At 37.2% G+C, this 15,391-nt stretch overlaps 1 protein-coding gene across 4 annotated transcripts; it reads right to left on the bottom strand.

Annotated features, from left to right (window-relative positions):
* Positions 1-120: 120 nt before the first annotated feature.
* Positions 121-14,956, bottom strand: pex5 (peroxisomal biogenesis factor 5). 4 transcript variants are annotated; one of them, XM_026284519.1, is made up of 16 exons: positions 14,627-14,954; positions 12,012-12,169; positions 11,149-11,187; positions 10,917-11,034; positions 10,696-10,839; positions 10,403-10,493; positions 9,998-10,088; positions 8,259-8,381; positions 6,159-6,242; positions 5,945-6,064; positions 4,841-4,984; positions 4,651-4,721; positions 4,317-4,538; positions 1,842-2,007; positions 1,220-1,377; positions 121-1,127 (listed from the first exon to the last, which is right to left on the bottom strand). In XM_026284519.1, the coding sequence occupies exons 2-16, from the start codon at positions 12,123-12,125 to the stop codon at positions 887-889; spliced, it is 1,926 nt and encodes a 641-aa protein (XP_026140304.1). In that variant the 5' UTR covers positions 12,126-12,169; positions 14,627-14,954; the 3' UTR covers positions 121-886. The 4 variants fall into 4 exon arrangements, with proteins under 4 accessions (XP_026140304.1, XP_026140306.1, XP_026140305.1 ...); XM_026284521.1 differs by having other exon boundaries at positions 14,818-14,954; XM_026284520.1 differs by lacking the exon at positions 14,627-14,954 and adding an exon at positions 14,041-14,212.
* Positions 14,957-15,391: the final 435 nt, after the last annotated feature.

Here is a 15,391-nt window from a genome sequence, read left to right as displayed (position 1 = left end):
AAAGCATGTTGTACATATTTAAAAGTTTTACTATTTAGTTTTTTTACTAACAGCAATCTGAATAAATTAAAAAGGTATGCAAAATTTTTAATTTTAATACTTATGTTTAGAAACATGAAATCTTCGATTTTGTTTTTGTTAATTATTATTTTTTGTTACCAAGCATTTGTCAAAGCTTTATTGCTTGAATTACATCGATCATAATAGCAATTTGAATTGGCTATATGCAAAACATTAATAATGATACAGTACACAATATGGCATGTAGAATTTACAATTAAGCAAATTAATTTACAGCAAAATGAAAAATCTGATAAGAAAGAGTGCTTACAGACAAGTCTTACACCCTTCGGTCACTCACAAATAAAGTTGGCAATATAATTTAAAGGCTTGTAAATCACCTTTGTTAGTTTGTTTGGAATCCGTAGTGATGTAGAACAGTTATTTCTCCTCATTCTCGTCTCTGTGTCAAACAGAGGCAAGTACTTTGAGTTCACAGTGAAGGAACCTTATTCGCCCCCATTTGAGAAATATTAAGAGTAATTTTGATAAGGACAATGAAAAAAAAAACTGTAATCTTCAAGATTAACTAAATTAAAACATATTCTCTGTAAGTGTAAACTTGTGACAAAAACCGTACAAGTTTGTACCATGGACTTATTAACATCTTTATCTTATGGACAGTCATCAGTTCATCCGTCTGTCCGTTAACATAGTGCTGGAGCTAAATGGATGTTCCACACTCTTTTTGTTCTCACATTTTAGCACCATCAAAAGTCATGGCCTCAGTTGAAATGCACTCCTCCAATCTTGCTCTTTTCTCTCCCAAACAGCCTTCACCACACTCGCATTCTATCTTCCTGTGCCCCGTCATCTCCTCCATCCTTCATTCTGTCTCTCCATCTTTTTGGCAGAAGTGCGTCAGCAGTGTGTCCAGATCTCGCCGGTCGGCGGCTGAGTAAAGCGAGCTTTCTCCCATCATGCTCAGTGCCATGCGTAATGTGGACCAGATGTTGTCTGACATCACAGTGGCTGCTGTACCTGGTCCTCGACCCGCACCCCCCTCTCCATCCCCTGCGGCCTGTCGCTGCAGAGAAAGGGCCTCTAGGAAGTGCTCTACTGCCTCCCTGAAAGAGATCAAACAAAAAAGGAGGGCATTTATTGTAGCATTTTTGCTCTTTCTGGCATGTGTACCCTAATTAAAACTTCTTTTACTCACCTGTGCGCACCCAGATTGACACAGCTGATGCCCAGGTTATATCGGCTACGTACAAATCCAGGCTGTAACTCCAGCGCGTGTCTGTAAGCAGCAACTGCCTCTTCTGATCGGTTCCCGTTAGCAAGAGTTGCTCCCAGCTTGTTCCACAGCAGATAATCCTTCATTTAGGGTTGAGAGAAGAAAGAGTGTGAACAAAAATACTGATGAACAATATGAAGGATATAACAGTATCTATGTTTCCATCCTCCTATTTTTATGTGCATCTTGGGATATCGCCAAAAAAAAAACAAAAAAAAACACTGGATGAAAATGCCAAGATGCATGTAAATTCTAAATATGCTAATAAAAACATATGCGCTCAACTAAGTAGGATACATTTATTGTCGGGGAAGAGAACATGTGCATAAATTATGATGGAAACAAAAAAGAAGTGAATTTGCGATGAGAATGCATAAAACTGGACCAACAAATGGACCAACCTCACTGCACAGCATATGAAATTATACTTTTTTCATCCTAAAAAACTGCTTCATTATAATTAACTCCCAGAACTGTGTTCCTAAACAGCAGGCTCTGAAAACACCCTGCTTGATGTGTCAGTGTTAAGTGTGAAAGAACCAACCTGTGGCGTTACAGACAGGGCGGCAGAGAAGCAGTCCACAGCCTTGTCATACTCTCCGCTCAGGTTGAAGAGGACGCCCAGACCACACTGCAGCTCAGGGTCCACCTGTGTGGGCTCAGCGGCCGCTGCACTCAAAAACAACGTCTGCACTTCATTAAACAGTGCCCTAGGAGGAAGAACAAGTGAAAGAATGGATAAGCCTGTTACTTAAAATGGAAAAGGACCATTTCAGGAAACTTCTTTTGTCGTTATTGATCATTATGAACCACATCATTAAGGCCCCAATATTACTTCAAACGAAGTTCATTTTCGTTCTTAGTTTGGGGGCAAAAATAAGTTAGAAAAGGTTGAGCATATGCCCTAAACACAAAAACAATGAAATGAAGAAGTGTAGGCGAGGTGTAAGACGGGCACAAATGGTCAGAATATTATAGACAAAAGAATAATGATACGCAGCAGTTCAGAGTCAAGTGTAATGTTTGCAATACAAAAGAACCATTCAATTTCCATAATCAGTTTACTTAAGTGTGTGTGTCTCATAGTCTGTAAAACTTTAGCATGATGTGGAAAAAAAAATACTGGAATCAGTTTGTTACTTTATTTTATTAGTGTTCATTTATTTTATTAAACTGGATAACTTTTTACACCTTTTTATATTTTATGTTATGTCATGATTTACTTTTGATAAAAACAAATGTTTATTAATATATATTCATTTGGCATTTCCTTTATTGTATACCCTTTAAATACACACAAAGAACAGCAACAGCCGCAGTATGGTGTAACATTTATTTGAAACATGTATTTGGTGCTTGCTACCTTTTAAATTGAATATTTTCCTTTAATTATTTTCATGACTTTGGGAAAACTTGCGTCGCTTTTTGCATAGCTCCAGGTCATTGACACTAAGCTTCTTTCTAGGAATTATTTCTCTATGCTTTAGAGAAAATGCTTTCTCTAAATCTTTAAAGTCTGTCTGCGAGCAATTGTACAGGTGAGGATATTATATATATATATATATATATATATATATATATATATATATATATATATATATATATATATATATATATATATATATACACTCCAATATTGTTTTTCCACATCATGCTAAAGTTTTCAGCCTATGAGAAGTTTTCAGCCTATGAGACATTCACACTTTCCATAAAGGATGGATTATGGAAATGTAAAGGTTCTTTTTTTTTTAATGCAAACATGATACTTGACTCTGAACTGCTGCTAATCATTATTCTTTAGTCTATAATATTCTGACCACTGGGCCCCGCTCACATCTAGATTGCCTACACTTCATCATTTCACCGTTGTTGTGTTTAGGGTATATGCGTGAGCGTCTTGAGTCATGTTTACATTAACATTAATTACATTAGATTAAAACTAAAAACAAATCATGTTGTTTTGGAACGAAATGGTGAGAAGAATTTATTTTGGAAAATATATTTTTAATAAAAGACTTAATCATAAATCATTAAAGACTTAATCAGAGCTTAATCATTCCTGAGTCATACAAAAATGTATTTTAATATCTGCACTTTCAACTGATTAAAACAGAGTATATGCAGCTACACACAATGTTGTCTGCAGATTGAACTCTACACCTGTGTGTGCGTAAGACTGAGTATTTTTAAAGCACTGCCCACTTATGATGACAAATGTGATCTGTTGCTTGGTTACAACACCCTGTCCAGTCACTTATACTTGTCTCACATTAATGTAAAACAGGCATTAAAAACAGGCTGCTGTGGCTGTTTCTACGTCTGATCAGTTCACAGTGTTGCACCATCATGAAAACGGTTTAAAAGGGAATTATGGATTCAATACAAGTTAACATTTTTGGTAAAACACTTGACTCATCTCTCAATGTTACAGTGACACTTACACGGTGTCCTAACCATTTGTGCACCCACACTAAACGTTGCCTTCTATTTTCATAATTTCCATGATGCATTTTTTATGATTCTCCCTATTCTTTGCCATATAATATACAATATTTTTCGAGTTCCACATAAATATGTTCAGGAAAATACAAAAATGTAATCCTGTGATGGTAAAGCTTAATTTTGAGCATCATTACTCCAGTCTTCAGTGTCACATGATCCTTCAGAAATCATTCTTATATGCTGATTGGGGTGTTCAAGAAACATTTCTTACTATTATCAATGTTGAAAACAGTTGTGCTGCTTAATATATTTTTTGTGAAAATGCAATACATTTTTTTGGATTCTTCAATGAATGGAAAGTTCAAAAGAACAGCAATTATTTGAAACAAATCTTTCAATCATTTTATGTAGTTAACTGGAATCTGGCTGGAAAAAAAAGTTTGTCTTAAAAAAAATATCTTAATTACTCCAAAATAACTCCAATCCTATGTGGTGTGTCTAGTGTGACCAACAAAATGTAGTGTCACTCATCATGCAGTGTACTTAGTTTTTTCACAGCATTGAGGAAACCTCTTACTCTGGCAGAAGGGATCCAAATCTCTCCCTCTCTTTCTCCCTCTCCTTCACACTCCCCCGTTCCTTCTCTCGTTCATGCTGCTCGAGGACATGCCGGTATTTATGGTTGTGCCTCAACCAGTCACGGAGCGTCTCGCAGGCCTGTCTGTGCAGTGACTCATTGGTGAAGCTCACAGCTAAAGCCATGAGAGCCGTCAGATTGTCCTTTTTCAGCTCAATACATCTAAAAACAATTGAGACTTGAATTTTAAAAAGATGGTAGGGGTATTTTCCTAAATCAGATTTTTCCCGAATTTAATTGCAGTGTCCAGTGAGGTTGTGGTTATACTTCTAACCTGCGGAGGGCGCTGATAGCTGCAAACTCTTGCTCGTTCTCTGCCTGGCAGGTGCCCAGATACTGCCAAGCCTGCAGGAGCACACAGTCAGCAGTTCACAAAGACAAACAAGAAAGAAGAACACCGTTAGAAACCCTTGAGACAAAGTGTATCATCATGGATGTGAGGATTATACGTATGAAGCTCTGACCAGCTGGTTTTCTGGCTCTCTCTGAACCGCGCTCTCAAAGAGACGGACGGCTCCAGGAATGTCCCCCGCCTCCATCCTCTTCACGCCCTCAGCAAACGGATCATCATGGGACAGGTAGGGGTTGTCTTCTTCAAACTGATATCCCTAGGAGAAAAGCAAAGTCATATTCACAGTGTGTTTTATGGTATATAAAACATTAAAGTAAATGTTCACCAACCATTTTTTTAATATATTTATGAAAAACGTTATATACCTGTAAATTAATTAAACTATCATTCAAAAGTTTAGTAAGATTTTTTCTTTGGAGAGAAAAAAAATGATTTTTATTCAGCAAGGTTGTTTTCAATTGACCAAGAGTGACAGTAAAGGCATTTATAATGTTTCAAAAGAATTCAATTTTAAATAAATGTTATTTTGACTCTGCTATTTATTAAAATAATATTTAAAAAGAACGCAAAAATATTAACCAGAACAACTCTTTTCAACATTGATAATAATAAAGAAAGTTTCTTGAGCACCGAATTAGCATATAAGAATGATTTATTTAAATAAATAAAAAAAACATGACACTGAGGACTGGAGTGACTGCTGGTGTAAATTCAGATTTGAAACTTCACAGAAAATGTGTAAATATAATAAAATAGAAAACAGTGATTTTTAATGTATAATAATATTTCACAATATTAATGTTCAAACTGTATTTTTTTATCAAATAATCGCACCTTAGTAAGCAAAGAGACATCTTTCATAAATATAAAAAAAACTTTAAACAGCAGTTTTTGGAAAAATAAAAATAAAAAATAAATATTTTTCTGGGCAGAAACTGTAAACATTCAAATTAAAGTATGAAAAGAGTGTATATATAGCATGCAACATTTAACATGTTCTTCTGAATATCGTCCACAGGTAACTTCATGTTTTTTAAATGTGATGTTTAAACAACAATTAAGTAAATTAGTAGTTTTGGTTTTATTTTTATTCCGCCAAGTTCCAAGTGGAGCCAAAGCAGAATCAAAATCCGGAACTACAGTACAGACTAGAGCCTTTTAATTAAGTGGAAATGTCCATGATTTAAATGGGCACAGATGTACAATATCCAGATACCTTGTCATAAGAGCTGCTGAGCATCTGGTCGAAATCTGAGAGCCAAGGGTGAGCTTCAGCATCCCTCTTCTCCATTTCCTCCCACTCCTGCTGGAGTTTCTCCCAGAAATCAACATCACTCTGAACCCACACACACAACACACAAGTATCAGTGAATGCAACAGTATTACACTGAAGTTTATGTAAACATGTGCAAGTGTTTAGTCTGTCTCACCTCGACCGCCGCTTTGGCCTGCTGGAAGTCTGGCCCGTACGCAGTGAATTCATCTACCCAAGATTCTGCAGACTCTGCCGAAACCTAACGAGCACAGAGACACGCCAGGATGTTAACAGCCTCGAGAACACATCCCACAGCCTGACAATGCTTCAACACTTCTCAGCCGAAGGGGAAAAACACACACTGTGATGAATGAGAGTTGGGGAATAAAGAAAGGAGGTAATGGAAAATGAAAAAGAGGGTTTGGGAAACTGACAGATGAAGAAAAGAATCTCACCCTCATTCATCCATCTTTCCTTTCCTCTCTACTTTAAAAATAGCAAGCAATGCTCAGTGTACCTTCACTATTGCAGGAAGTCAAAGTGGTTTCAGTAGCTGGCACAAATGAAAAGCAGGGCTTTAGTTCTACAGGATTGGAGTCTTGTGGCGTTAATTACATTAAAAGCACTATTAAATCAATGCAACAGTTTGCTGTCTTCAAGGCAAAAAAAGTTTGGTCAGCAGGGGCTAGTTAACATAATGAAAATGACAAGCCTAAAATCACAGACAGAACAGAAATCGCAGGACTACTGCATCACTGTTGCCAGATGATCAGGGTCCTACCTGCCTGACAATAGTAGCCCATTGCTCTGCCTGTTTAGCTTTCATTTTGTCATTCTTCTTTTTGCCCTCTCGAGCTTCCACTTGCACAGTCCCTTCCCCTGATTCCAGGAACTGGGCAGCCCGTATGGGACAGAGGGTACAGGGAGGGGTATTTATGTGTTTGGTGTGAGATTATTAAGGATAGTAGGGAAATTTAGGTATGGATGGAGGTTAAAAGGTATCAAGATGGGATTGAAAGATGTCATGATGACCAGCCATGACAAAAAGAAGAAGGAAATATCACAATTAAATTACTGCTTGTTTGAACCATAGATAATAATAATAATAATAATAATAATAATAATAATAATAATAATAATTAGTTTTTAGAAAGTGGCCAGTTTTCAAGCATTGTTAAGACCTAGTCCTGGAGAATTGTGATTTTTCCTTTGATAAAAACTTGGCTTGACCTACAGTGGGGTCTAAAATCTGAGACCACTAGCAAATTTGAATAAATATTTATATGAACAGGGTAACGTTTGAGCAATCGACTGAGTTTTTCAAATTATACTCCAGTTCAAAAGTTTGGGGTCAATCTTATATGCTCAAAAAGACTGCAATTATTTAATCATAAATACAGTAAAAACAGTAATATTGTGAAATACTATTACAAGTGAAAATAACACTCATAAATACATTTTATAATAAATAAATGCACTATAATTGTAATTTATCCCTGTGGTGACGAAGCTGAATTTTCAGCAGACATTACTTCAGTGTCACATGATCCTTCAGAAATCATTCTAATATATTGCTTTGCTGCTCAAGAAACATTTCATGTTGTTAGTAATATTGAAAACAGTTTGGCTGACTAATATTTTTGTGGAAATAGTGATGTTTTTTTTTCTTTTTTTAACAGGACTTTTCGATGAATTGAAAGATCAAAGGAACATTATAAAAACATATTGTAACGTTTGATAAATTTAATGAATCTTTGGTGAATTTCCTATTTGTATTAACCAAATGAACATTTCACCAATATAATATAATATAATATAATATAATATAATATAATATAATATAATATAATATAATATAATATAATATAATATAATATAATATAATATAATATAATATAATATAACATAACATAACATAACATAACATAACATAACATAACATAACATAACATAACATAACATAACATAATATAATATAATATAATATAACATAACATAACATAACATAACATAACATAACATAATATAATATAATATAATATAATATAATAGATCTCAGACCCCACTATATATACACAAAGTCTCTACAACAAATAAAAACTCATGAGTAATTATTTAAAACCCAGCAGTGCACAGTGCAAGGATTTACAGCATGCTGTGTAGTTATGGCAAATTTTGCCAAGCAGCTTGAGAAGAGCCAAGATTTCTGCCAAGAGGCTGCAGTGTCACCCTTCACAGTGTTTCCTCTGGGGCAGGAGCTGGGAAGGGCTCGTACCTGGTTAATGCTGGAGGCCCAGTGCTGTGCCTCCTTGGTCTGTGCTTTATCAGTGTTCTCTTTTCCTGCTCTGTCCTCCACAGTCACACTGCCCTCGCCAATCTGCCTAATGAACCGCAGGAACTACACAATAACAACACAACAACAGCTATTACACATCTACTGCTACCAGGAAACACATTGGCGATGAACACACACACACACTTAAGTCCAGTAGTGGTTTCTTCTTGACAGTTATGGTCAGACACAAGTAGACCACAAAGAGGAAGGAATAACGGCCTAAGGCATAAATTATATGATGAAGCATGAGCAGAGTTATATGAAAGAGAGAGAAATATGAGGAAGTATTGAAAAGCCCATGAAAACAAGGTCAATGTCACATCACTTTATTATCTACCACAAGTCAAAAGTGAACCTAAACAGGTTAATGTATTACTTTAACCTTTCTAAAAGTAAGCCAGAAGTGCATACTGGGATGTAAAAAGATCCCTTGAGAGAACATTAACAGTTTTAGCATCTCTTAAAGGAACGGTTCACCCAAAAATGAAAATTTGTGCAATTTACTCATCCTTACACCATCCAAGATTAGAGGATTTTGTTTTTTTATCAGTAAAGATTTTAAGAAATTTAGCAATACATCACTCGCTTACCAATTGATCCTCAGCAGTGAATGGGTGCCGTCAGAATGAGAGTCCAAACAGCTGATAAAACATTACAGTGATCCACAACATGTGAAAACATTACAGTGAACATCAACATGACTCCAGTCCATTATTTAACATCTTATGAAGTGAAAATCTGATCATTATGAGAATATTAAACTTCAAACCACTGTTTACACCTAAAATACATTCATTATATTGCTTTCACCAGTGAAAAAGTCACATTGTCTGAATCAGCAAAGAAACATGTATAGATCAAGCACCATTTACAAACATAATCAGTCCAAAGAAAAGTGGATTTTGATGAGAGGACAAAGGGGCATGAACATTTTTTTACATACACACAGTTTTTCACTTCACAAGACAGTAACTGATAGACTGGAGTCAAAGGGAAATAATTGTGGATCATTGTGATGTTCTTGTCAGCTGTCTGGATTCCCGTTCCGACATCACCCATTCACTGCACCCATGCTAAATATCCCAAATCTGTCCCAAACTCGGCTACATCTCAGAAGGCCAAAATGTGAGTAAACTGTCAGCAAACTTTCATTTTTGGGTGAACTTTAAGTGATCCCTTGTGACAGATCAATTCTGTGATGTGGCATTGGTGAAAGCAGAGCGAACTTTAGTCAAAACATATTTTTATTAAATTACATTAGTCTCAGTGTTGCTGCAATTAATACAGCGATATGTCATGAGAGGCCATGTTTTGCAGTGATTTTACCAATGTGGACTGTCAAAAACCTGCAACTCTTAGATTTAAGTAGCTTGCTGCTTTTATAAGAATCAAAGTAACAGCAGTACGATCAAAGAGAGTTACAGAATAACCGTTTTCATTATACCCGTTTGCAGATGGACAAGCAGCATAGCAAACTAGCACAAAACATAGAAACGACTGTTCATTGTAAAACCGAGTATTAATTTAGAAGATGAACTAATCTGTTTACAATTAGTGTATTTCAGGTGCAATATCTGTATGCTTGTTTAATGTATCTCTGCATATGGTGACTTTGACTGAAGTGTTTCGGGGGCAGCTCAAAGAATTGTTAAACCCCTAACCCCTCCTCTTACTCTCACCTCTGTGTTCTGTAGTTTAGGGTCATCCACTTTGGCAAGGAGTTCATTTGCTGTTTGCCGTAGTTCTTCACCTGACTGGTATTCTTGTGCCCTAAAAGGATTAAAAATATATATTAAAGCAAGGATATATTGACTGTACCAAATTGTTTTAACATGTCATATCTTTCACTGCATCCTCAAATTGTGGAACAAAAAATTACAGCAATAACGCTCCAATCTTTGTCAATGAAGTTCTAGCTTTTCCCTTTACTGTAATTTTAATCAAATAAATGCAGTTTTGCTGAGCACAAGAGACTTCAAAAGCAATAATAATACCAAGTTACGGAAGTCACTACCCCAAACCGTAGTGTCTATTGCTATTATGACAAGTCTCTCTATATTATCCTTCTAAGCTACAAAAAATACCATTCTTTGTCCTGTTCTCTTTCTCCCAAATCTCCCAGCCATAACTTCTCCTCTGATTGCTCCAGGTACTCCTCTGCCCAGCGGCCAGGGTCTATAAGACAGGAGGAAGGGAACTGAATAGTGGAGGTTCAACAGATGACAGAAAGGATGGCTTGGCAAAGACAAGTAAAGAATCGTCCGCTCCACCTAATGACATCAAATGGCTTCTAACGACATTATAATAAACCTAATGGCATCCGAAAATAAAAAGGATAAAATTAGGGCTAAAATAACATATATTAATAAATATTAACCTGCCACTTCATTGATGAATTCTCTGGTCCAATCAGCATCAGCCGGGTCCACGCCAGCTTGTCCAGAAGAAGAGGCAGCATCAGCAGTAGACAGGAACTCTGCCGCCCAATCTCCAGACAGCGCCAGAGCAGCCACGTCAGGAGCTGGGGAACGAAAATGTATGGTCATAACACACAGAACAGTGTTAAAATCTGACTTAATGCATGTTTGTGCATTCTACCTCTCTGTGGAGCCTGTCTGTAGCTCTGTTGATCTATCTGCTGCATTTCCTCCAGCAGTTGACCCATGTCAAAACTGTGAGGAGGTCGTTGTGGGGCCTGTAGAAACTCACTGACCAGCTGCATTTCAAAACAACAGAACGTCATTACAGTAAGAACAGAGAACATGATCACAGACTATTTGGCAGACTCATCAGGTCTATAAAATAATGAAATGTCCAAAAGACCACATACCTCCTCTTCAGTGGCTATTTCAATTGGAGTAGGAGGAATCTGTGGGGAAAAGAAGCTTTTAATTATTCATTTAATTGTATTTTAATAATTTTTAGGGTCAAACTAACAAATATTAATCTATTTATTTATTTAGTTTTTATTTGATTATTTATATAAATATTGTTTTTATTCCAATTAATTATATAGTTGTTTTTTTTCCTGAGTTGTCAACTCTATTAAGTTAAAGCTGCGGTAGGTAACTTTTGAGGCTCTAGCGGTAAATAAACAGAACTTCTTGCGTCTTGCGGAAGAACATCGTTGCCGGAACTACTTCTCTCTGTTTATGTCTATGAAGAATCACAAAGATACTGGGTTACTCCGCCGCGGTACCCCCGAAGCAATCTAAAATAGTCCGAAATATAAACACTTATTATAGGTGCACCCTAGTGATTCAGGACAAGCTAAAAACACGGTTTGGAAAATTGATTCTTGGTGTACTCGCTTATTATATACTTTTTTCTACATTTTGAACACAAACAAAGTTACGGACCGCAGCTCTGATTGGTTGTTTTTTACAGGGAGCGGATGAATTTCTGCAAATGGCAATAGGACCACTGGGAGGAGCCAGAGGAGCTTGATTTTTTTTTCACAGATTATCAGTCTCATATTCTACTGTCAGGACATAATGAAAGGTTTAACAAATATGTAAAAAATATATTTTTACAAAAGTAACCTACTGCACCTTTAACTAACCAATAAATGCTAACCATCACTTTGAAGAACAGTGTGATCACAGTCCACACAAATCTCCGCATTTGCATTACAGACAATGACGTGTAATTACCTTGTCATGGTAACAACAAAGAAAACGTCCAGTAACTTACAGTGGGTGTTGATCTGTGTCTCCAAGCCCCGCCCTCTTGGGTCATGTGACCTGTCAGTTTCATGAGGGGATTGGCTCCCCCACATTCCGCCTCCACTAACTCCCGCATCGCCATGGCAAAACACCGTCAAGCTGGATCAAACTAACACCTTGAGAGATCTACAAATAAACATAATATCATCATTGAATGGTATGTTATCATAAAATTGACTGTGATGTCCGCAACGACGCAAGTCCGGTAAATCTATAAACAGCAGCGTACTTGATAACTTCCGTCAGCTCGTCTTGGCTACTGCAATTTTCCTTACTGTGTATTTACAATAAAACGAAATAGGATATCAAATACCACTGCCTCCTTTGTTTTTCATTTAAGCATAATAACAGCTTCAGAAATGTACTTAGTTCAGGGATATGTGTATATGCAGCCATTACAATGAAACTAAATATTATATAAATTTGCCTTTTTTTATTTTCATTTTAACATATGGATAAATTGAATACAGACCAAAGAAAACCTGTTAGATTTACCCCGCGGCTGAATTATATTTTATGTTTAACCACTAAAGAGACATCAGAGCCAGCGGCACATATCAGAAGGTCTATCCCAGGAGAGGCTGCTCTCTGCGGATACATGAGGACTGAGCTCCCGCTGATTGCGTGGAGCTCACGTTCTCAGAGATCGGCGAAACACATTTTTAAATAGGCGCTGTCTTTATAAATAAACAACAGATTTGAGTTTTAAACAACTACATTCTCGACTGAAATACTTTTAAAATTACATTTCATGACACAATAACAGTAATATTTTGAAAATGTTGATCTGAATAAATGGTGGATGAACTCAACCAATGCTGCGTGAACTCAACCAATCAGAATGTTTAGCGCCAAAGTCCCGCCCCCGAAAGTTCCGGAACTTTGAAAAATTACCACCTCGGCCAGCAGGGACTTTCTGAGGGGCATTTTTTTACCCGGAACTTTATTTAGTTCCTGTGACCGGTTGCATGAAACTCCTTAAGCTAAGAAATCCCTTAGATATAAGGTTAAGGGTACCCTTAGTGAAACTTGGGTTGCATGAAAAAACCCTAAGGGTTTCCTTAAGGACTTGAGGCTGTTATTAAGTTTTTCCCCTTAATTATCTAAGTGTTCTCTTAAGCGTTGCTACAAAGTCCTTAGTGACCATTTCACCTTAATAAATTTAAGGGACCAAAACAGCTCCCTTAAGTCAACTTAAACACAAAATATGATGGCTGATTTAGTGTTAATTGAAGAAGAGGATATACCAAGGCGTGTATTTAATGATCGTAATAATCCCTTGGAGACGATGAATGGTTGATGAAAGGATGAAAATATTATTATTATAACCACTTGCGAAAACAATAATTGCCTTTTCGTCCTCTTTCCAGTTTGGTTTATGTTTTTTTTTCTGTTATGTTTGTACTCTCCATATCAAAAATATATTAATAAAATTGTGATTTTAGTAAGGGTTTGGTTTTGTGGTTCGTTATGTTCTGTTTACTGTTAGAGGTAGTAACTATAGCAAAAGTGGCGATCTTTGCCATATGTTGTCAAAAACTACTGTGAAACACTTAGGTAAGGGTGACAGTTAAGAGGTTTCTTGCAACGCTATTAATGAAATCCCTTACCTCAGGGATTTTTTCTCCCTCAGGGAAACCCTCACTTAAGGAATTTCATACAACCGGGCACTGGTTCCTGCGGTGGAACCACACCAAGTACAAGGCCAAAGTCCCTAGTTCCTGGGTAAAGTTCCTGCGGTGGAAACGCAGCTATAGACCACGCAATTTTATGAAATCTCTCAACTCAAATCTCTGTGTCTCTGACTATCAATAATACAGAAAGGTCCCAGAATCACCATAGTGCCTGACAGTGACAACCCTTGGCTTCTTTTACACATCTTAGTCTATTTATACCAATAGAAATCATAACATACAAACAACCTATAACAATTATTGTAAACAATTTCATCTCTGGCTGTGGTTTGGATGAATATCTTGAGTCCTATGTTACCATACCTGCCACAAACAAAAGCATCTCCCTCCTGGACAGGGACTGAAAGACAATGAATCATCGGCTTGAGATAAATCCTGCAGACTGAGCTACCTCTCCACTGGCATAAACATATGTTTCAGCAGCTTACCCAGACTGGAAGGATTACACAGATTACATTGTTCCTAAAAACAGCTATTAACAATTAACCAAGACTGCATGTGAACAAGCAGCCCTGGTTTACCTTGCTGTCGTTTTGCTATAATCTAGACGAGGTTTTGTTCTATGAATGACCACCGGTTGAATTGGTTATCAGATAACTCAAATTCTAGCACAAAAACTGCATGTTAGAAATACTGTACACTTCTGCTCCGAGTCTGACTCTTGTCTGCTGTCAGTCTGGCTTCAGTACAGGAACATTAAACGCAAGTGTGACTTTTCTTAAATGTAAACGGCAGTTGCACATCCCAGCGTAGCGTAACAGACGTTTAACGTTAGCTATTCACAGCCGTTTTGTGCAGCAGGCTTGAATCATAACAATGAAGCTAGCAGGTCAACCAAGTCAAATATGCTGCAGACAGTTAGCTTACAAGCTAAATGAACTAATCTCACCTGCACAGGCGACGTTGTCACCTCTCTTTTCCTCTCTTTCTCTTTTTATCCAGAGAGTAATGGAGTTTAGACAAAGACAAAACACGACCGAGCGTAGCAGGCCCTAAAGACACAGTTGAGGATAACGGCCCTGTGGTTGTCGGTACCTGACGGGTAAATGTGGCGCTGGTGGCCGTCCTGTCTTTATTTACCTTCACCGTGTGGCCGACTGAAACAGGAGCGAACCAGACACACAGACCCTACACGCTACACTCCGGCTATTCACAAACGCGATTTGGGTAAAGACCAACTGTAATGCTTTGAACTGCGCTGCGCATCACGACGGATGGAGCGCGATTTACGCTGAAGTTACGTAAAATTCCTAAAGTGATAGCGCATGCTTTGAATGACAGGTTGATAAGCTATTGTTTCAAGATTCAGGGAAAGGATTTTGTATAATGAACAGTTATTTCAAATTCTGTCGTGCAGTATCTTTTTAGCTTTGTATTTTTGTTTCTTTTTTTAATGAATATGCATGTGTAATTTAGGGGTGTATTGCTATAAACGTGTACTGAAACAGAAATGCTCTGTTCAGGCTCATGGACTTAAACTTTATTCATTTATAGCAAACAGTCTAAGATCCTCAACAACTTCTACAGCGGTGTAGTTGAGAGCGTCTTGTCCAGTCTATATTCTTGACCAACTGCATCACTGTTTGGTATGGCTATTGTAAGGGACCACAAACGTCTGCACATCATCAGGACTCCACTGCCCTCTCTGCAGACC

The sequence above is a fragment of the Carassius auratus genome, chromosome 16 (genome assembly GCF_003368295.1).
Source record: "Carassius auratus strain Wakin chromosome 16, ASM336829v1, whole genome shotgun sequence".
NCBI classification, from domain to species: Eukaryota; Metazoa; Chordata; class Actinopteri; order Cypriniformes; family Cyprinidae; genus Carassius; species Carassius auratus.
The sequence above is the reverse complement of the archived record's forward strand: the minus strand, read 5'-3'. Positions and strand labels throughout refer to the sequence as shown.